At 61.5% G+C, this 22,238-nt stretch overlaps 3 protein-coding genes across 3 annotated transcripts; all 3 read right to left on the reverse strand.

Annotated features, from left to right (window-relative positions):
- Positions 1–584: 584 nt before the first annotated feature.
- On the reverse strand, positions 585–9,396 carry TAPBP (TAP binding protein). Its single transcript, XM_063122480.1, has 8 exons — positions 9,249–9,396; positions 8,437–8,670; positions 5,743–6,054; positions 4,959–5,291; positions 3,523–3,849; positions 2,959–3,048; positions 2,828–2,853; positions 585–2,117 (listed from the first exon to the last, which is right to left on the reverse strand). The coding sequence occupies exons 1-8, from the start codon at positions 9,319–9,321 to the stop codon at positions 2,106–2,108; spliced, it is 1,407 nt and encodes a 468-aa protein (XP_062978550.1). The 5' UTR covers positions 9,322–9,396; the 3' UTR covers positions 585–2,105.
- A 2,811-nt stretch (positions 9,397–12,207) lies between these two features.
- LOC134396119 (heme-binding protein 2-like) lies at positions 12,208–16,202 on the reverse strand. The gene is made up of 7 exons (XM_063122481.1): positions 16,123–16,202; positions 15,935–16,012; positions 14,830–14,905; positions 14,616–14,736; positions 13,610–13,740; positions 13,006–13,169; positions 12,208–12,778 (listed from the first exon to the last, which is right to left on the reverse strand). Exons 2-7 carry the CDS (start codon positions 16,000–16,002, stop codon positions 12,694–12,696), a joined length of 645 nt encoding a protein of 214 aa, XP_062978551.1. The 5' UTR covers positions 16,003–16,012; positions 16,123–16,202; the 3' UTR covers positions 12,208–12,693.
- A 1,819-nt stretch (positions 16,203–18,021) lies between these two features.
- Positions 18,022–21,096, reverse strand: ZBTB22 (zinc finger and BTB domain containing 22). Its single transcript, XM_063121999.1, has 2 exons — positions 21,021–21,096; positions 18,022–19,679 (listed from the first exon to the last, which is right to left on the reverse strand). The coding sequence occupies exon 2, from the start codon at positions 19,654–19,656 to the stop codon at positions 18,022–18,024; it is 1,635 nt and encodes a 544-aa protein (XP_062978069.1). The 5' UTR covers positions 19,657–19,679; positions 21,021–21,096.
- Between the last annotated feature and the right edge of the window lie 1,142 nt (positions 21,097–22,238).

The raw sequence follows: 22,238 nt of genomic DNA on the forward strand, positions 1-22,238 counted from the left end.
TAGTCAGGAGCCAGACCCCTACCCACACCCTGAATACCGCCTCAGGCAAGCGTGCCGAAGGTCGCAGCCCCCTAAGACGGCCTTTGCTGCCTGTGGGTTTCTTTGTCAGCAAAGGATGGCTTTGAATCAGTCCCAAAGATACCGAATAGTACAATTAATCGACTAAATGCTGCAGCCCTCAGATGGGCAATAAGGGGGTTATCCGAAAGGGAGCATGGAGTGAGACGTCCTCCAGGCCCCCTCCCACATCCTTCAGGAGGCCTCGGGCTGCCAACTTTTCTTAAGGACCCCTGCTCCTGTGCTTTTAAACCGGTGGGTTCACATCTGCAAACGTAAGATGGTGCCGTCCGCATTTGTCTCCAGCCTGTGAAAATCTACAGTCAGCCTGTACGGCCAAGCTCCCTGTTAATGGCACACGAGCTGCTGATCAGTTGGCAACTCTCGGTTGAACGGAGCCCACATATGACAGGGTGGGGGAGGACTAAGTACCCCCCCCCACTGAGGAAACTACCTGATTCTGGGTTCAATACGTTCACAAAGGCAACCTCCCTCACGCCACTCCTAATTCATTGAATCAATGCCTGTTTGTGTTCAGAATGTATTTATTGCAGAAGGTCGTGTGGCAAAGGCGCCCACATGGCCGGGTAGCGACCGGGTTGGCTCTGCCCGCATGGGGCTTACAATCTACATCAGCCAGGCTAGACGAGGGTGGGGGCATGGGCAGAGGGGCCACCATGGGTCAGGGCAGGAGGGGCAGGGAGGGGGGCAGGCATGGTTTCAAACGGTGCTGCAGGACGTGGGGTACCACCCCGTCCCCAAAACCACCCTGTGGGCCACGATGCGCAGTGGCGTTGCAGAGAAAGCCCTGCCAGCCGAAGATGCTCAAGAGCCTGGATCTCACGAGGGCATCCGCCTGGGTCTGGCCTGTGCCACTCGGGGCGGCCACGCGGACTTCGCCCTTACAGTAGACTTCCGGGGAGCAGCTGAGGTCTCAAGGCCCTGACCTCGGAGATCCCCGTTTTCCAAGCAGGGGGGGCGTTTGCATCTGTGTCCCAAAGCTCCCCCCCTTTGCAGGCGCATGTGGGGCAGCCCAAGGTGAATTTGATGTGCCGCTTTAAGTCGCCCCTGCCCCCCCATGGCACCTGCCATTTTTTGTAAGGCAGCAGGTGGGGGGGGGATTTTATTGAAGCTGCAACAGCAACAGGAGGGGGAGGGAGGGGAGCAGGACAGGCTTAACCCTTTCCCCGCTGCTGGTGGCTTTCTAGATCAAAAGCTCCCCCCTGCCCCCCCCTCCACCTATAGGGAGGGGAGGTAGAGGCCGAGGCCACGAACCCGCCACATTTCCGAGATGTGTCCTTCGCTTGGATTTTGGCTTCTAGGGACCTTGGTTCGGAGTCCTGTTTGCTACATACAACTGGGGTGAGTGGATGGGGGGGAACCCTTTCGGGAAAGCTTTGAATGCCATCCCTAAAATGCCTCCTGACCCCCTTGGTGCCCCGGGGGCAAAGGACAGAGCAGGGCAGCCGCGTGGGGGGACCTGCCAAGCACTCCCCCACCCCGTGACGGAGCCCCGGCCACCTTGGAGCCCTTTCCTCTTCCGTGGCCTTCGCTGTCCAGGGGCTTATGCAAAACGGGGGCTTTCTGCCCCCACCCAGCCACAACAGAGTCCTCCAATGGGATAGGGGATCAAAACCAGGTCGTGACAAGGCGCTCCGCCCCACGGCCGGCCAGTAGCACCATGTGCCAACGCCGGGCGGCTTCTCAAAGCAGTCGCAGGGCCACAGAAGTGGGAGCAGAAGTGGGAACAGGGGCGGGGGTGTGGGGGGGACACAGCAAGTCCTTTCAGAAGGGAGGGGGGTCCTATGTACAGCTCTGCTCCGCCCCCTCCACTAAAATTAAAGCAATGCAATCACACACAACACAAAATCGAAAAGGCCGGAGGCCTTGGCCACCAAAAAGTACCGAAAGCATAGCGGGGCGGGGGGTGGGGACAGAGATCGGACCCAGGAGTTCTGTGTCCCGCGATCGGTTGTCAGCTTTCTACCTTCATCCGGAGGATCGAAACCCAGAACCCCAAATACAAATACCAGCTTCAGCTGCCCAACTCACTCCAGCTTCTGTGGGGAGAAAAGAAAAATGTGAGAGCGCTACCCAACCTGGGGAGACCCCAATGATGTGCGTGTGTGTGCGTGTGGGGCCAGGAAGGAATGGCGGCCACCTGGCAGGTCAAAGCCTCAATCCCAACGGCCTGCTTTGCGTGTACTGAAGACCCAGAGTATAGGTGGAGTTTGGCTTCTTGTTACGTGTGAAGCCTACGCCATGTTTGAACTATCGGTTGCTAACCACGAATAAAGTGAAGAGAAGCCATGGTTTGTTGTCGGGCTGGGCACTCTGGGTTGTTCGTGGTCAACGGACCCTCCCCAAGGGCTGTGGGTGGGGGGTGCGTCACTTCGGGGGCACAAACTGGGACTCGTGTTCCAGCCCGCTGGGGACGTCCATTCCAGGGAGCAGGAGCGGAGGGAGGGAGGGAGGGGGTGCCCCACTTCTGAACCACCCACCCTGGGGCTCCGCACGCCGCTCGGAGCGTGGCCAGGCCTTCCGTTCTCAGCTCAGCCTGGAAGGCCCAGAAGATCGACTTCCGAGAAGGACTGCCCCCACCCCGGCACCCGCCCACCCGTTCTGGGCTTTCTCTTGAGTTGCCACCTTGCAATTTGATCGGCTTGTCTGTATTGCTCCTTGGCCCTTCACCCCCCCCACCCCCAAAGCCAACGGACAAAGCCGGCTTTAAGAGCTCTGGAGACCCCCCCCCCCCCCTTGGGAGGCCTACCTCAGTTTTGGTTGTCTCTCCAAAGACTGCAAACAAAAAGGAAAAAAGGGGGAAAGGTGAGCGGCGAAAGGGGAGCAGGGTGGGGGAGCATGTGCAAATGGAGGAACGGGGGGGGGGGGAGCGTGACTCACCCCGCCTGAAAATCGCCTGCAGGAACCCAAAGAGCGCGAAGGCGATCAGGAAGAGGCCGACTGCGTCCTCCAGGGAGGGGCCGGAGGAGCCTGAGGGAAGGAGGAGAGGTCATGGGGGGGGCAGCAGAAGAAGAACGGAGCCACCCCCACCCCAAAGTCCGTCCTGGTTCATTCCACCCTCACGGCGGTGCGGGGGACTGCACAACTTCACGAAGCCCCCTTGGCAAGAGCTCGGCTCCCCTGCAATCCGGTCAGCAGCGGCCCCCCACAGCCCCCACTCAAGGGTTGTCCCACCGGAGCAGGCTGCGAGTCATCAGTCTGGCTTCGTTTAAAAACTTTTATCAAAGTGGACAAAACTGCCGGGAAAGGAGGCGGGGCGGGGGGAGCAGGGGCAGATGGGCCTCCAGAGCCAGTCACCTGCACACACCCCACGCACACTGCTCCCACGTGGGAAGCAGGCAGCCACTTCCGGGCTGAGAACCCAGAGCTTTGCAAACCTTGGGAGGGCCAGGCCGCACCAAGGCACGAGGGCGCCGTGTCCCGTAGCCACACTGCAGGGCCTACCTGCCACGTGGAGCTTCACGGCCCTCCTCAGCCCGGCGTCTCCCAGCCCGGCATGGGCCACGTGGCAGCCGTAGGAGGCGCCGTGGTCTTCAGGCCGGACGGCTGCCAGGCGGGTGAAGCTGGTGAAGCTGAAGGTGCCGTCGGGTGACTGCCGGTGCCCTGACTCCCAGGTGTCGGCGAGGACGTCCACGGGGGCGCCGAGGCTGCGCCGCTTCCAGGTGACCGACACGCTCTGGGGGTAGAAGCCGGCCACCTCGCAGGCCAGCTCAGCGTGGGCGCTGGGGGCCACCGAGAGCGGGCTCGGGCGCAGGGTGACTGTGGGCGGCTCTGCGGGGTGGGGGGAGAGAGAGGGGGGTCAGCCGAGCCTCGGCAGAGGGAGTCCACGGGGAAGGCTGGGCCCCAAGACTCAGCGCCTGCCCCCTGAATTCTGCTCCCCCCACCCCACGGCAATTCATTGGGGCAGCTAAGAAACCAGGAGCAGCTGCTGGGAGGGCTTTTTTAATAGGACACAGAAGCCAGGTGGGGTTGGCAGGAAAAGGGCCCCCAGAAATGTCCGAGCGCTCCTGCACCACTCCGAGGAGAGCCAAAAAACTCCAAGAGAGCAAGAGAGAGAATACAAGTATTCTATGTTGTTCCCTGCCTCAATCCAGAGGGAGAGGCAGGTAAGAACAGAGGCGGGTAAGAATGCCCACACTGGAGGCCTTCAAGAGGCAGCTGGACAGCTGTCTGTCAGGGATGCTTTATTATTATTATTATTACTATTTATCTATATAGCACCATCAATGTACATGGTGCTTTAAGGTAGATTCCTGCACTGAGCAGGGGGTTGGACTGGATGGCCTTAGAGGCCCCTTCCAACTCTACCATGATTCTATGATTCTATTGTTATTATTATTACGAACAAGCACAAGGAAGGGAGGGTGGGAAAAGGAGGGCTCCCTGACTCTGTCTCTCCACAGGACGGCTTCCTTCCACTGGGAGGAGAGGCAGGGGCCTCCGTGGCCTTCAGTGGATTCTTCAGGAAAACCTGGGTTGCCCCACGGATTGGATCAAAGGTCTTGCCAGCAGACGGCTTGAGGCTTAGGGGCGCTGCAGCCGCCGTCCCCTGGCTCTGGCGCGATACCAGTACAGCGTTTGCAGCCAAAACGGAGAAATCCGTGGCGCCAGCAGGTGGTACCTGCCGTGGCGCTTGCACAAGCGCAATGCCATGTTCGCCAGCAGTAGTGCTGCACTGGACGCTGCTCCAGACCCACTTTGGACCGCTTCTTGCAGCTCTGGGAAATGGGTCAAAGGCAGCAGGATCATAGAAGCACAGAACAGCAGAGTTGGAAGGGGCCCACGAGGCCATCGAGTCCTGCCCATCGGGGGTGGGTAGGCTTTTCAGTTCAAACCAGCTGGGGACGGGGGAAGGCGCCCCCCCCCCCCCGGGCACTCACCCACAACCCTGAGCTCCATGGCCTGCTGGGCGTGCAAGTGCGGCATGTAGACGGTGCAGATGTAGGTGCCCTCGTGGCCCACGCGGACGTTCTGCAGGTGCAGGGAGACGTTGCTGCTCCCTGGGTCTAGGAACAGCCGGGCGCCCTCCTCCGCCACCGAGACGCGCCGGGCGGCTCCGTCGTAGGCCAGCACCACCCGCCCTGCCCCGCTGTGCTGGTGGCGCCACTCCACCGAGAAGGCCGCGGCCGGGCCCGAGAAGCCGCAGTCAATGAGCACGTCCCGGCCCAGGCGGGACTGCAGGTGTGGCGTCCGGGTGAACACCGAGAGGACCGCTGGCGGAGGGAGGGAGGGAGGCAGGCAGGCAGGCATCAGTGCGGCTGGAGCACCAGATCCACACCCCCGTCTGGCCCGCCCAGACTGGCCTCCACCCCCATCACTGTTGCCCCCCGGCACCCCAAGCCTGAGCGCCACGTTGCCTGAAGAAACGGCATGGAGGCACAGCTGCCTGCAGATCACCTGCGGAGCCGCCTCAGGGAATGCGGCCCCTGCAGCCACCTGCCCTGACCAAAGCCTCCTGCTTCTCAGCTTCATCAAGACGGGTTCAAGCGCCGGATCAAGGCTGATCAGCCAGGCTATGGCGGCTGCTACTGAACGGAGCACAGCCCCGACTTCAGGAAAAGAGCCTTTTGCACCAAATCCTCCTTCCTCCCACCACTCAACTTTACTAATAAAAAACCCACCCCAGAAGGGGGAGTGACAGATGCGCCCGCCTGCCCCGGGTACCTGTTGTGGTGGTGACGCGTTGCGTCGCCGCCTCCTGTTTCCAAGGCAACGGGCCCTCCCCACTCAGGATGCTGGTGACTCCGTATCCGGCCTCCGGGTTCTGGACGGTGGCGATGAACCACTTCCCGGGCTCCAGGGCGCGGGGGCAGCCCTTCTCGCTCACCAGCCCGGCGGCCCAGGGCACGTGGGCCTCCTGCGGGAGGTAGGCGTTGATCTCGCAGGAGACGTTGTCTTCCGTGTCAGCGGAGCCTTCCCCCAGCCAGAGGGGGCTGGCGCCGGGCTCCCTGTCACCCCACAGTGTCCCCGAGGGGTCTGCGGGGAAAGGAAGAGGGGGGCGGCTGAGGGGGGCATTCCGATCTGCCCAACACACGCCTGAAGCTGCAGCCCGGCCCGTTTACCAGGAACTGTCTGGACAGTTCAATTTCCAAGGCCAAAACAAACTGGGAACAGACAGATGCTCTTTGGCAGATCGTAGAATCCTAGAATAGTAGAGCTGGAAGATGCCTCTAAGGCCATCGAGTCCAACCCCCTGCTCAATGCAGGAATCCACCTTAAAGCATCCCTGGCAGATGGCTTTCCAGCTGCCTCCTGAAGGCCTCTAGGGTGGATTCAGACAACTAACACGTTTACGTGTGCAAGGTTACTGCTAACGTGCCTAAATGTGGGAGGATGGCTTTAGCAGCGCCATTCTGCACACACTTACCTGGGAGTAAATCCCACCGACCTCAATGGGGCTGATGCACATAGGGATTGCGCTGTTATTGTGTGTTAAAAATTATATTCAAATAAACTGAAGGCCTCAGTTGGAAACTGCTTGTATCGCAAGACACGACAACTCAAGGCATGGCAACTCAATCACACACACACACACACACACACACACACACACACACTTCCCTTTCCTTATTTGGAGTTGAAAATAGTAATTTCCACGTGCCCAAAGAGCTACACCTTCATACTGAATTATACAGGACTTCCTAGGGGCAAAAAAGCATTTAATTACAGCTATTAATGGCCCAATTTGATTAGTATCGTGTCTGTTCATTAGGCTACTAACGGAAAACAATTTGCTGGTCCCTGTGACCCTCTCACTTGCCCCCTGCAGCCCAGCCCAGCCCCCCCCCCCCCTTATCCTGCAAACTCATTTCAGCCTTTTGCCACGTTCCCATGTTTCTGGCGCTGCCCTTCCACGGCTTGGAAGCAACAGGCCCCCTCTGGCTCTCAGAGGCATGAAACACATGGCAGGAATATAAGAACATAGAAAGAGCCCTGATGTTGGATCGGACCAAGGGTTCATTTAGTCCAACACTCTGTTCGCACAGCGGCCCACCAGCCATCGGCCAGGAACCAACAAGGCAGGACAGGGTGCAACAGCACCCTCCCACCTATCTGTCAGGGATGCTTTAGGGTGGATTCCTGCATTGAGCAGGGGGTTGGACTCGATGGTCTTATAGGGCCCCTTCCAACTCTACTATTCTATGATTCTATGTTCCCCAGCAACTGGGGCACACAGGCTTTACTGCCTCTGATACTGGAGGCGGCACTTAGCCATCAGGGCTAGTAGCCATTGACAGCCTCCTCCTCTTCCAGGAATTTATCCAACCCCCTTTTAAAGGCATCCAAATATAATTTCTGGAAGCTGGGAAACCCAGACCAGGAAGATCCGGGACACCCGGCTTTCTGGGACGCTGCCTCTTATTTCTTGCCACATGGAAGGGAAGCAAAACAGTGATTAAAACAATTCAGGGATTAATTCATAGAATCATAGAATAGCAGAGTTGGAAGGGGCCTACAAGGCCATCTAGTCCAACCCCCTGTTCAGTGCAGGAATCCACCCTAAAGCATCCCTGACAGATGGTTGTCCAGCTGCCTCTTGAAGGCCTCTAGCGTGGGAGAGCCCACAACCTCCCTAGGTCACTGGTTCCATTGCCGTGCTGCTCTAACAGTCAGGAAATTTTTCCTGATGTCCAGCCGGAATCTGGCTTCCTTTAACTTGAGCCCGTTATTCTGTGTCCTGCACTCCGGGAGGATCAAGAAGAGATCCTGGCCCTCCTCTGTGTGACAACCTTTGAAGTATTTGAAGAGTGCTCTCATGTCTCCCCTCAATCTTCTCTTCTCCAGGCTAAACATGCCCAGTTCTTTCAGTCTCTCTTCATAGGGCTTTGTTTCCAGACCCCTGATCATCCTGGTTGCCCTCCTCTGAACACGCTCCAGCTTGTCTGCGTCCTTTTTGAATTGTGGAGCCCAGAACTGGACGCAATACTCTAGATGAGGCCTAACCAGGGCCAAATAGAGAGTAACCAGTACCTCACATGATTTGGAAGCTATACTTCTATTAATGCAGCCCAAAATAGCATTTGCCTTTCTTGCAGCCATATCGCACTGTTGGCTCATATTCAGCTTGTGATCTACAACAATTCCAAGATCCTTCTCATTTCTAGTATTGCTGATCCAAGTATCCCCCATCTTGTAACTGTGCCTTTGGTTTCTATTTCCTAAATGTAGAACTTGGCATCATCCCACAAAGGCGGGGGGTGGGGGAAGGATGGATGGGGGCAAGGCGTCCTCCTCCTCCTCAGTTTCCTCAGCTGTAAAATGGGAAGGGAAGCGAGGCTGGGATCCCCACCAGAGGGTGTGCCGGTGGCGGGGGGTTGGGTTCCTGCGGCCCCATTGGAGCGGGGGTCTGCCTCCTACCCAGGATTTGGAAGGCCAGGCCGTGCTCCACCTCCGGGGGCAGCTGGGGCTCAACGGCCTCTTCTTGCAGGCGCGTCCCCGGCCGGGGCAGCAGCAGGAAGGCGCGGCGCTGGCTCAGGGCGCTGGGCATCACCGAGCCGCCTCCCCCGGCCTCCTCCACGAACCAGCAGCCCAGCTTGGCCACGGCGGGCCCCGGTGCCGAAGGGGGAGTGCTCAGCGCCATGCTCACCAGACCTGCGGAGGAGGAGGAGGAGGGGGCGGAAAGTGAGACGCGCCCTGGCCCCCCCCCCCCACCCAGCTCCTGCCCGGTGGCCCTCCGCCCCGGGCTACACCCTCAGCACCCTCGCAGCATTAGGGCCCAGCCGGGGCGTGGGGCAGGCGGCGGCCAAAGTGAGCGGGCAGGAAAGCAAAAGTGAAACCGGAGGGGGGATTCCCCAGGCAAAAGTCCCTCGGCAGGTGCACCCCTCCCCCCACGCCACCCCTCCCGCCGGATCATGCCCTCCAGCTTTCTCTATTGAGGCCCCCATGTAATCAATGGGATGGGCAACCCCCCCCCCCCGCAAATTCTTCCATCTTCCTGCAGGGCAGGCCGCCAACGCTGCTGCACCGGTGGCATTGCTGTCTGACCCGAAAGGCGCGTGCGCTCTGCCAGAGCAACCAAAAACACAAAGGGAGGGACCCCCCCCTCCACGCCCCCACCAGACATTCTGGCCTCCGCCCTCGCAAAGAGGGAACTCAAGCGTCCAAGCTCCTGAGTGAAGAGCCCCGCCCCCTCGCCCTCTCGGGGACCCAGGCGTCCGGCTCCCACTCACCGAGGAAGGGGAAGAGGAGGAGCGGTCGGGGGCCCTTCTTGCCCCGGAGGGGGGCAAACGCGGAGGCAGCCATGCCGGGAAGAAGAGCGGAGCTACGGAGAGGCCTCGTCGCGCGCGCTCAGGCACTCCGTCGCTTCTACTTTCGCTTTCGGCGCTGGCGCAGGCAGGCAGGAAGGAGGGAAGGGGAGCCGGGGCGGGACGCCGGAGCCGCTTCCAGGGCCGAGGCAGGCGTCTCTGGGCACGTGCAGAGCGCCCGGCCCGCAGAAACGCTCGCTCGCTCTCCACGTGCCGCGCGAGGGCGCAGCAATCCCCGCGGGACACCGGCACGCGCCGTGCGCCCGGCGGACTAGCGCCTTGAGGGCTTGATCCGTTCTGGCTTCGTTTTGTCAGCGTTGGTGCCGCCTTCGTGGCTAAAGAGACAGCGATCACGTCGTGGTTTTCGGCTCCTTGTCCGGTGCTTGGTGGCCTCTCCGTGGCTGTAGACGTTAAAGGGTTTTATCTGGCTCTTGTGCGCTTTCTTCTGCCGCGGAGCGCCCGGAGAGCGCATCCGAGACGGCCGCGGGGATTGAGGCCACAGCAGCGCCAGCCCTGCCACGTCTACTCAGAGCAGGAAGAAACACCAGCCCGTGCAAGTCGGCCCGGGGTGGCGCCGCCGCCGCCGTGAAAACCCCCTCAAGACCCCCAGGCTTTAGGGATGCGGGTTCAAATCCTACCGGGCTCAGAAGCTGGCTGGGGCCGCCTATGCACGGCAGCTGGCTTTTTCCTGGGAGTGGGGGGAGCAAAAGGGCTCAACACCCCCAATTACAATCCCCAGGACTATTGGGGCGGGGGAGCTGCCCACCTCTGAACTGGGGCAAAAAGTGATAGGATTCTGTTGGGCTTCCCTAGCCTGGAAGGGGCGGCCCGGGTCTCTCTGCCTGGCCCACCTTAAAGGGCTGTTGTAAGGCTGAAAGGTTCTTCTGGGTTAAAGAAGGATCCATGAAATCAAAAAGGGACCCTCATGATCCCCCACAAAACCACCCTCCAGTCACAGAACACATCCGCCTCTGTGGACTGAACCACAAAAATCATGGATCCAGCACTCGTGGGTGTGGCCACGGCACAAAAACATCATAGAATCATAGAATAGCAGAGTTGGAAGGGGCCTACAAGGCCATCGAGTCCAACCCCCTGCTCAATGCAGGAATCCACCCTAAAGCATCCCTGACAGATGCTTGTCCAGCTGCCTCTTGAAGGCCTCCAGGGTGGGAGAGCCCACAACCTCCCTAGGTAACTGATTCCATGGAATTAGTGAGTAGGATTTGAACCCGCATCCCTAAAGCCTGGGGGTCTTGAGGGGGTTTCCACGGCGGCGGCACCACCCCGGGCCGACTTGCACGGGCTGGTGTTTCTTCCTGCTCTGGGTAGACCTGGCAGGTCTGGCGCTGCTGTGGCCTCAATCCCTGCGGCTGTCTCGGATGCGCTCTCCGGATCCTCAGGGATCCCCGTGATTTCGTATGATATTTACAGAGCAACACCCTCAAACCACAATTCAATCACAGAGCCCATCTGCCTCTACAGACTGAACCACAAAAACCAGGGTTCCCCACTCAGGGGCGCAACCACAGCACTAAAACATGGACCTGAGGCAAGGATTCTTGGGGATCACCATGACTTTTTACATGGAAAATACCCTCAGACCACAATCCAATCCCAGAGAGGCAGAATGAACCGCCAAAACCAGGGATCCACCGCTTGTGGGTGTGGCCACGGAGCTGCGATGCCGCAAAACGCAACAGGAGCGAGGCTGGCGAGGTCCGCGGGGCTGCGGCTGAGAAGCGTCCCTTGAGGCTGGCTTCCCAAAGCCGAGCGTGGAGCAGAAAACGTTCTCAAAGTCCAGGTGCAACCCTTGGAGTGCTGCCATTTTTGGAAGAGCTGTGGAGGCGGGGAGACGGCGACTCTGAATTCGGTGGGGCTGTGAATCCATTCTGGGGTTCAGCCGGAACCTTAAAGGAGCTCCCCAAGGCATTAAAACCCAGAACGGGTTCACAGCCCCACTGATATCGGAGCCACCGGCCTCCACACTTTGCACACGGGGAGAAATTGCAGTTTGGCTTCTCAGGGGGCTTCAGTCTGTCTCAGCTGAAGCCCACCAGGAAGAAGACAAAGCTGTGGGTCTGGGTCATGGCAGAGGCTGGCGTGGGCTCAAGCTGTATGGCCTGGAAGCTGCCTGCAAAGGCTTCTGGGTGAACGGCTGCTTCTGCTTCTAAGCTAGCAAACCGTTATTGCCTTCTGTACCAGTCAGCAGCATTCTTTTGTGTTAAGGGAAAGATGGGTCAAAAGCACAATTACAGTGATCTCATGAGAACCTCAGGTGTCTTATCTATGTAGCCTGCTACTGTATCTGGAGGCTCTAACGAGCTGACATTCCAGCCTCTTCTTATGTGTGCCAAAGAAGTGCCAAGTAATGCCTTGTTTATCAGCAACGATGTAGACTTATGCTATAGATTCTTATGATGAGAAGAGCTGCTTTGTTATTAACAACATGCAATTACACACTGAAGCTTAACTTGGCAGCAATGCCAAATTCAGTTATGCTATCATTGTTCTTGTGCCCAGGGATCGGGGGTCCAGATTTTGACGAAGGGTCTTTTGTGCAGGAAGCTTTCGCAGTCTGGGCCACTTTTATTGGGATATGCCTGAATGTGCTGAAAATTATGCCGATAAATTTAGTCTTCTTGTAAGCAAACCTGTGAGTCTGGCTACTTCTGTCTCCCTGGTAACCCTGAAAACAACCTGAAGCTCACGGCCGGAGCAAGAAGGATTGGAACACAAGCCCACCATGGGAGCTTTGTCGCCAGTGAGCTGAGGCCATGCCTCCACCCTGGGCTGAAGCCCCCAAATGCTTCACACACACCCCTTCAGCTGCCCCCGAAGGCCTCAGCTTTGCCAGATCCCACTCCAATGAACAGGCGTTAAAGACGCTTTATGAAGGCGTTCCTTTATTTAGCACCAAGGACCTTCCAGAGCCTCTGCCCCCAAGGAGCTTACACTCTAGAACAGATTGTGGGTGGCGGGGGGGGGGAGAGATGAGGAGGTATGAATGGGAGGGGGGCAAAGGCCAATACACATCCTCAGAATGCAGTGATGGCTTCTCCCACCTTTTTTTTTTTTTTTTTACTTGTAGCAATGCAATGCCTTTGAGGGGTTACACAGCAGGCAGAAATTCAGCTGGTGAAGCACCTCCTCCCCAATCACTGGAGAGCCCGCCTTGCAAACCGGGAAAGGCCCAGAGTCTCTCTCCATGAGTCGGGGGCGGGGGGGACGGACACAGCCAGCTGGCAAGAGAGCGATGGATGGATTTCGCCCTGCAGCAGGGTGGGGTTGGGGGTGCCCCAAAGCACAGCAGTGGGCAGCAGCTAGGGCGCGGTGGTGGATCTTCACCCGCAGGAAATACTCCGGGAATTCACTCCGGGGAGGTTGGACTGCAGCCCAGGTCTCCATCCGCCAAACGCCAGACTTCATTGCGCCTCTTGAATAACTCCATGGGGCTGTGGGGGGGGGGAAGAAGTTGGGGGGTGGGCATTAGCCCGAGTTGCAGGGAAAGGGGGTTCCAAATGCCAGGCCACTGCGAGAGCTTCTCCCCCCGCCCCCACTTTGCGCACAACGATGCTGCAGGCACTGGACAGAATGCCACACAAATTTCTGCTGCCCCCCCCCCCCAATATAATGTAAAGGGGATTCCGGCCCCTCCCCAGCAGAGCCAAGACATGCCCACCTGTTGTAGCCGGCCGTGAAATGCTGCCCAGCTTGTGTGGCCCGGCCGTCGTGACTCAGTTTCCCGTCCAAATAGTGCAGCTGGGTCTTGCGGTTCTCATCCGTCAGCCACCCGCCGAAATAGCGGGCGTAGATGCGCAGCTCCGGGAAGCGCTCCAAGAACACCTGATGGGGAGGGCAGGCGAACGGGGCGGAGTCGGTGGTGGGCTCCAAGGGCAGGCCCAGGCTGAGTAGCGGTCCAGCCTAGTCCGGAACGGGGGTGGCTGAATTCCCGAAGGGCGGCTGGCGGCCCTACGGTGGGGAGGGGGAGGTGCTTCGCCCCATGCCCAGGGCCCCACCTCCTCCTTGCTGTCCCGAGGCCCTGAGTGCAAGGTTCCAAGGAGCGGAGGGGCCACTCGATGGGGTTGACGGCCCCTGGCCATGGAGGGCACATGGGGTGTGGGTGAGTGCCAGCAGCAGCAGCAGCCCTGAAGTCCAGTGTTTGGGGCCGTGAGGGGAGAGATTCTCTAGGCAGGAGGAGGGGAGCTATTTTGGCAAAATCCACCCTCAAGCAGGTTAGGGGGTGGCTCCATGCTACGGTGTCATGGGGGGGCCCTCTCACTCACCGTGTCTTCTGTGGGGGTGGGGGGAAGCTCCTGAAAGGCCCTCGGCACCATGAAGTATACCTCGAACTCCTGGCTCCCTGGCTCATCCTTGACCCGGGTCAGCACTGGGCTGGTCATGGGAATGTGGACCTCTTTGGGATGCAAGAGCAGAGGGAGGGGGGAGTCACAGGGGCCGGACGAGGGGGGACACCGCAGCAATGCCAAGACACACACCCCTACCCCCTGCGAGGGGGTGCTGTGTTAACGCTTCATGCTTTTTAATTATTTTGCAGTAGGCTGCTTTGGGGGCTTAGGGCCTCGGAGCTCGGGGGCTCCTTAGAGGTCATCCAGTCCAGGGCAGATGTGCAGCCTCAGCATCCCCGAGCTCTGGCCCGGATCTGGCTCTGTTGGACTACAATGCCCATAACCCTCCCCGTGCTGGCTAGGGATTATGGGCATTGTAGTTCAACACAGCTGGCGGGGCCCAGTCTGGGGGAGGGAGTGTTCTAATATCTGCCGGCTGATCTCCTTTGCGGCATTTTTGCTTCCTGAAGGCTTTGAAATCTTTCCAAATTAAACTCCAAATTTGTCCCGCCCTGATTGACCATTCCTTTGCTGCGACTAATGGATCTATGAGGTCAGCAGCCTGTGTGTGTGTATGGGGTTGTCAAACGGGTACTGGGCAATAATTCTGGGGTGGGGTGGGGGAAAAACGCCCTCCCCGCTGGATACGCCGTAGGAGAGACTCCGACACCCATGCGCGTGGGCATGGAAAGAAAGGGGGCCACGAAAAGACGTGCATCGAAATGAAACCTGCGAGTTCGTTGGCAGAATCTATCTGGCTGCCCACGGTTGGAAGCAGGGTGCTGGGCTAGAGGAACGAACACCCGCCCCCTCGGCCTGATCCATCAGCCAGCTTTCTGTTAAGAGAGCGGTGGCTGTCCGGAGGCAGGCCCGGGCACTCTGCACATGCCACAGGCGCTCTTGCCCCTCCCCGCCTCCACCCACTCCCGGTTCCCGTTCTTACTCAGCTGGTTTCGGCCTTGGATGTAGTGGAAGAGCCGCCAGAAGCTCTTGACGACGGACGGGAGGTAGGCGGAGCCGTTCACACGTGTCCCAACCCAGGTCGAGGCGGGGTAGAGCCGGGCCTGCGGAAGGAGAGGAGGAGGGAAGCGGCGGCGCCGGGGCTCCGCCTAGCTAGGACGGGGCTCTTCTCCCCCCACCCCCGGCTCTAGGCTCACCTCGTAGCCGGATTCGGCGCAGACGAGCGTGTAGTCGAAGCACTCCCGACCCTCCTTGCACGGGGGAGGCTCATTCCTGAAAGGGCGCGGGGGGGGGCACGACAGAAGGGGGCTCCAATTAGAGAGCGCAGCCCCCCTCCCTTGGCTTACGGCCCCGAACTTTGTGCTGGCGGTGGGGAACGCGCTTCAGCGGAGACCGCCTTCCCAGACGGGGGTGGGGGGCACCTGTGGGTTTCATGAACCCCCCCCCCGAGGACTGGCACGGGGCTGACTCCATGGGGCGCGGAGTTTTATGCCACACCCCACACCCCCACGCGCTAACCCGTGGCTGGGTGTCTGAAGGCTCTGCTTCCCAGGCCCGTCCAGCGGCCGCAGACACGTGTCGGGGGACGGAGCGGGCGCGCACCGAGTGGGGCCCCGGGCGATGCGGGGCTCTTCCCGATGGCCTGCCCGGACCGTCCGTCCAAGCGTGGCCGCCTGGACACGCAGCAACAGCCAAACCCTCGTGCGCGTTACAGAGGCGTGCAGCGAGCGCCCCCTCCCCACCACCAGACCCACCTCGCGGGGCTGTTGTTTCAGGGGCAGGGGCGAGGTCTCGCCCAGAATTGGCACACGCGAACTGGGCCATGGGACGAGGGTTAGGGGAGCTCGCTGCCCCACCCGAGGGGGCACCAAAGAGCCGGCAGCCTGGATTTACCTGGACAGGGGGGAGGGTTCTGCCCGCGTCCCCACATGAAGTAGTGGGGCAGCCCCAAACCCGGAACACCCCCCCCCCGAAATTGCCTCTGTGGCCACCCGGGCTGGGGAACCTCCCACCAGATGTCCACCCCACAGGCCCCCGTGTGCGAGTGTGGGTCCCAAGACCTCCTGTGGAGCGAAGAAGGGGGCAGTGAGGGCAGGGCCTTTCCGGGGGCGGGGCTGCAGATGTCTACCCATCTTATTGAGGGGGGGGGATTGCGGAGCTTGATTTGAACTAAACCAGCTGCAGCTCTCAAAGGAGTTTTAAAAGGCCGCGCTCAGTCTCTCCCTCTCCAGGCCTTTGTTCGTGGGGGGGGGGGGAAGAAGAGTTTGCCCCCTCCCAGCTCCCCCTTTTCTCCTGGCTTACCTCTCCGCTCCGGCCCCCGGCCACACCAGGAGCAGCACCAGAGCAGCCGCAGCTTCCGGGCGTAGCATTTTGGGGGTGCTGTAGGCGGGAGAGGGGTCTCGGGTTAAGGTAGCCCCCCCACAGAGCTCCCATCTCCCCCAAGCCACTAAGGCCCCGCGCCCCTCCCTCCCTCCCTCTCTCCCACACACTTGCCCTAGATGCAGGGCTCAATGGATCAGGCTCTTATCCTCCCGGGGACGCCGCTTCTCGGTCTGCCTCCCCGTCCCGCAGCTCCCAATTTAAAGGCATGTTCCCTCCCCCCTCCCTCCCCACGGGGAACTGGTTATGAAACCCCCTACCCCACCCCGGGCGCAGGGCCAGGAATGCCGCATTGTGTAAGGGGGTTTTGTAACCTGGAAAAAAACAAAACTCTGACGCAGCTGCCCCCCCCCCAACCCCTCCAAGGGGTTATTTGGGGACGGGGGGGGGGAGCGAGCGACATGGACAAAGATAGAAACAGGGAGGGGCTCAAACGGATCAATAAATATTTATAGAGAATATTTGTTTTTTAAAAGGCCCAAACCAAATAGTTACAAAAATCCCAAAATAAACTTGAGCCCGACAGAATGGGATGCACAGATGGGGGGGGGGGGGGAGACACACAGCGAGAAGGGGGTCAGCTAGGTGGAGGGGGGGACGACTGATAAACTAACAGGGGCTGCTGAGACACAGCCCCCCCCCCCCGCGGGTCCCGGATCACAGCCTCCGCCTATGGGAGCCAGCAGAGGGGGTGTCGGGCCGGATTCCGGGCGCACACAAGGCCTCCTATTCTATCTCACAGTGGCCCATTACGCTACCAGCTGCGCATGCCATTGCACAACAGGTTGCGCAAGAGTGCCGTGCAACCTGCGCCAGCACAATGGGTTTTGGGTGGGATCCGTCCTTTTGCCAATTTCCGCCAGCACAAAAAAGGGCGTTCTGGTGCACTGAGAGACAATTTTATAAGGGCTTATTTAAATTTCTCATCAACACCACCTCCAGGGAATGTGCCCCCAGATCACCTCAAATCCCCCCCACCCACACTATGCGTGTTCTCATACTGTGGGGGGGGGGGAATGGGAGGGGTTTGCACCATGTAGGGAGGGGAGAGTTAACTCTTTCCTTCCCACCCTTCAAAATGTGTCCCCCCCCCAGGGGGGGCCTGGCGATTAAACTGCGAAAGATAAACCTTCCACTGGCACCAATGGAGACTCCGGGCCTCTGGGAAGAGATATGGGGTGGGGTGGGGGGCACTTGGTCCAGGCCTAGCAACACTCCCGGGAGCCACTAAAAGGGCGGGTGGGGAGTGGGAGACCCTTCCACACCCCTCGTAAGACTGGCAGGTGTAAAGAGCACCTTTTCAGAAGTTAAGAAAGGGATTCCACAAGGGGATTCCACACCTGCCTCCCCCCCCCCATCTCTACAGGCACAATCTCCACACCACAGACGCGCTCGCGGGAACACCGCCCCCACCCAGGCCCTCCGCCCGCCTTGCTCCGTGACGTCCACACTGGCTCCCCGCCCCCCAATGAGGGTCTCTTGCCAGGATTGAACCCGGCCCCTTCAGCACGCAAAGCACAGGCTCCTTGGCCACTGAGCTACTGGGGGGGGGGGGGGACGACACACACAACCTCCCTCGACACTCCCACAGGACTGACTGACAGCAGGGACCCCCTGTGACACCCCTAACTAAACAGCACACAGAGGGAGAGGGGGTATTTAGTGTTCAGGACCCTCAGAAGTGAGACAGTTCTCTCTCTCTGCCCCCACCCCCAGCCCCCAAACATACACAGACATCAACTCAGAACAGAGAAATTTCAGGTGAGGGTGGGCAGGGGTCTTGCCAGTGTCCAGAGCCCCTTAGGGTGCAAAACCCTAAAACCGGGGGGGGGAGGGGAAGCCAGGGCCCTCCCGTCCCACAAGTCTCCTGTGTTCGGGCCAGTGCATGATGGGAGAGGGGCACCATGCCAAGTGGTCCACCAGGCCCCCGGGGGGGGGAGGGAGAAGGAAGGAGGAGGAGCCGCCTCCCCTCAAGGCCTGTCCAGGGGCAGGCGAGGTCCCCGGGGCTGTCAGGCCAGAGGTGGGCCGTGGTGGACGGTGCCCCGGGGGGCCCAGTGCGCTTTGGAGAGGTCCCGGCCTGGGGGCGCGGCGCTCTTGGCCCCTTGCGGCTCCCCGCCCAGCCCCCCGCCCCACTCGGCGTCCCCGCTGATCCGGGAGGGCGACGCCTCCTTCTTGACGCCCCCCGAGAGGCCGCCCGCCGCGCCCCCCTCCCCGCCCAGGCGGTGGCGCCGCTCGCAGTGGCCCTTGTGGCGCATGAAGCTGTCCCGCCACATGAACTTCTTGGCGCAGACGTCGCACTCGTAGGGCTTGAGGCCCGTGTGGGTCTTCATGTGCTCCGTCAGGTGGTGCTTCATCTTGAACTTCTTGTTGCAGACGGGGCAGTCGAAGGGGCGCAGGTTCAGGTGCATGTTCACGTGCCGGTCGCGCATGCTCTTGTGGGAGAAGGCCTTGCCGCAGTGGCACATGAAGATCTTGTTGCCGTCGCCCGCGCCGCCCGCCAGCTGCACCGCCCCGTGCTCCACGGGCGCCTGCGGGGGGAAGACCACGATCTGGTTGCCCTGCATGTCCATGGGCATCAGTGCGCGCTGGCCGAAGGGGCCGGGCAGCGCCGCCGGCGCCTCCTCCAGGCCCTCGTAGGGCGAGCAGGAGGAGAAGCCCTCCGAGGACTCGCAGAAGTTGACCTGCTCCTCCAGCCGGGGGCTGCCGCCGCCCCCAGGCCCCCCGCTCAAGGTGCGCACGTCGATGATGCTGAGGGGAGCGGCCTCGGTGGGCGCCCCGCCGGCCCCCGCCGCCCCCTCCACAGGGTCCTCGTCCTCCTCGCAGGTCAGCACCAGGTCCTCCTGGGCGCCCCCTCCCCGCTCCTTCTTGACGAAGACCCACTGCTTCTGGGGCATGATGCTGGGCCGCGCGTAGGCTGGCCGGCGCCCCTCGCTGCTGGCCGGCTCCCCGCAGTCACTGGCCTCGTCGTCCGTCTCCAGGATGAACTTGCTGCCCCCGGCGAAGGGGTCGGGGCCGCGGGGGCCCCCCTTCTCGGCTTGGAAGACCACCCCCTCCTCCTCGCGCTCCTCCGAGCCCTCGGCTGCCAGGGCCCCCCGGGGGGTGTACTTGCCCGGCTCGGGCGCCCCCTCGCCCGAGTCCCGGGGGCTGAAGTAGTTGCTGCTGCTGGGCGACTGGTTGTCGCTGGTGCGGCTGGAGTGGACCCGAGAGGAGGAGGAGGAGGAGGGGGCGGCCGCCAGGCCCAGCAGGGCCCCCCGGCGCTCCTTGAGCAGCTCCGTGCAGCGGTCCACGATGTGCCACATCTGCAGGACGCTGCCCACCGTCAGGTAGTTGACGATCTCGTCGGCCGCCATGCTCAGCTTGCCCGTGTAGGCCGAGCCCAGCACCGTCTCGAAGGCCACGGGGTCCATGACGCTGGGCAGCACGATGGAGGTCATGTTCTTGAGCAGCACCTGGTCGTGGAAGTAAGGCGAGGAGGCCGCCAGCACTGCCCGGTGGGCCCGGAAGACCCGGCCCTGGACGTGGATGGCGATGTCGCACAGCTTGCCCTCCACCCGCTGCTGGTTCAGGTTCTCCAGCAGGGCGCTGGTCACTTCAGGGAAGTCCACGTGGACGATGGCCAGGCCGGAGGAAGAGGAGGGGTCCATGGCGCTCAGGGGGCCGGGCGGTCCTACGAGACAGGAAGGCGTTAAGGAGCACAGCCAGGGCCACACATCCGTCTGCTGGCGCTCCGTGGACTCTGAGCCCACGGAAGCGTCTACCGGGGGTGGGCAGAGGCCCAATCCAGCCTTCCAAGGTTTCCCCAAATCCCCCCAACCCTTTCCACGGTCCGTGGCCCGTTTCCCTCCCCGTTCTCTGAGGCTGAAATGCCTCTCTTCCTCCTCCTCCTTCTCCTCCTCCTCCTCCTCCTCCTCCTCAGGCCATGTGGCTGGCTGTGTGAAGAGCTCTCAGCTAGTGTTTTACTCCCGCCCCGCCTCCCAGCATGTAGAGGATGCTGGGCACTGTAGTCCGACTCATGCAGAAGGCCCCAGGGGCGGTTGGGCAAGTCTGCTTCAAGAGGTGTTGCAAGACATGAGCGCCTGTTCAGGGCTGAGGTTCTTTTTTACTTATTGCACTTCTATTCTACTGGAGAGCTGAAGCGCCGGGGACGCTGGGCGCTGTCATCCAAGGCAGCCACAAGGCGCCACATTGCTCAGGGCTGCTTCAAGGGGTGTTGCAAGACTCCGGATGGGAGGCACGTGGCTCCCCCTCCCCTTAGGGAAGAGGAACATCCAAACCTAGGGGTCGGGGGCAGCAGCGGGGCCTGGGGAGCAGCGAGGGGCGGCCAGGGCCCCACAGTCCTCCCGCTGCCTGGGCCCAGGGGGAGGGCGAGCCGGGGCCCCTCCTGCCCCACCGCACAGGGCAGGGCAGGGCAGGGGCAGGGAGGGGCGGAGTCGGCCACCTGCACCTCGCGCGTGTGGATCTGGACCAGCCTGGCCAAGCGGCTCCCCGCCCCTCCCCTCCCCTCCCCTCCCCTCCCCCGCCCCCGATAGACCACCAGGACGGAGGCGGCCTGGACCCGAGTCCTTCCACGGGAGCCCCGCGAAGCTCCGCCCGGCCCAGCACCCTGCCTCCGACAGAGGACAGGTCGGAGCCCGAAGGGGCGGGGCGGGGCGGGGCGGGGCTCCCTTGCCCCCTTCCCAGGCTTCTCCCCACCGCCCCCTCCGACACACAATCCCCCCCGTCCCAATGTGGGGGCAGACAGCCTCCCCCCCCCCCAGACGCTGTCGGGACTTCGGGTGGGCTGGGGCGGATGGGAGCCGCGGTCCCCCTGCCTGGGAGGGGGTCAGGGGGCGGCCCTCTGCGTATGCTCGGGGGCGCCCTGGCCCCTCAGGCAGGCGAAGGAATAGTGAGCCCCGCCCCCTGTGGGGTGGGGGGGTGGCGCTTTGCACGCGCTCAGAGGCCCCCCTCCCCTCCCCTCCCCGCGATGCTTTGCGGGAGCAGGCCTGGGCCCAGCCCTGGCCTCGCTTACCCAGGGGCGGCTCTGGGTCCGGCCTCCGCGCGCTCTCGGCTGCGGCCTCCGGCTGCGCTGCTGACCCCGCGCTGGGCTGGGCCGCTACTGCCGCCGCCGCCGCCGCCTCTTCGGCCGGGAGTTAAAGGCGCAGGCGCGGCCTCCCTTCGCTCCGCCCGCCGACCCTGCAGGCGCTAGGCCGCCTCGCCTTTAAGGAGCGGTTTTCCGCCCTCCGACAGACTGCCGCCTGCGCGTCCGTCACCCCCGCGGCCGAAAGAGGCGAGTGGGCTTCGCTCCTCGCGGCGCATGCGCGCCCCTTAAAGGCGCCGGAGCCATTTCCGTCGGAGGCGTTTAAAGGCATCATACGTTAAAGGGTACAGGGTTGCGCTTTTGGCCTCTCGTTTCTCCGCCAGCTGCGCTCCTGCTCCGCTAGACTATAACTCCCATGCTCTCCGGCTGACTGGGAATGATGGGAGTTGCACTCCAGCCCATCTAGAGGGGAGCAAAGGGACCGAGAGCACCTGCTCTGGCCCTCCGCCCACCCCGGAAAAGTGCCTCTGAACATGTGCGAAGTGCTCCCCTCCCCCGCTGCGGGAGGGGGTGGGGGGCGCAAATCCCTCCAGGGCAAGGGGGGCAGCCAGGCGCAGGGCAGGGCAGGGCAAGCCAGCCCCTGCCCCACACAGAAGGAAGCAGCCTCCCCCGCCCACCCTCCAGATGCGTTGAGACTACAGTACCCATAATCCCCTCACCCTAGCTGGCTCTTTAGTTAGGGACCAGGACTGCTGCAGGGCCAGGACTGAAAACAGCAGCCGGCCCCAGCTTCAAAGGCAGCCTCTCCCCCCCCCCCCAACAACTGGGGCCAGCCAGGCCCCCCACCCCACCCCACCCCACCCGGGGGTTTCCTTTCAAGGTGCAGAGCGGGGCATCCAGGGACGCTCCTGAGGACATGCCCCACTTTTGTGTGCGTGCAGGTGGGTGGGGGTGGGGTAGCCCCTCAACAGAACACAGGGGGGGGGCAGGTGTGGAGACCCCACCCACTTCCAGGCTCCCGTTTCACCAGCGGCCGTGCCCAGTCTCACCCCACCCCCACCCCACTTGGCACAACTCACACTCAAGCTAGTCAATACAGAAAAATACTTATTCTTTTATTCACCCCCTTTTTTGTAAAACCAATTCCCAAAAGTTTGGAGCATAAAAACACAGGCCGCCCTAGCGCCCCCCGCCCCACAATTGCCCACA

Source organism: Elgaria multicarinata, chromosome 3 (genome assembly GCF_023053635.1).
Source record: "Elgaria multicarinata webbii isolate HBS135686 ecotype San Diego chromosome 3, rElgMul1.1.pri, whole genome shotgun sequence".
NCBI lineage: Eukaryota > Metazoa > Chordata > Lepidosauria > Squamata > Anguidae > Elgaria > Elgaria multicarinata.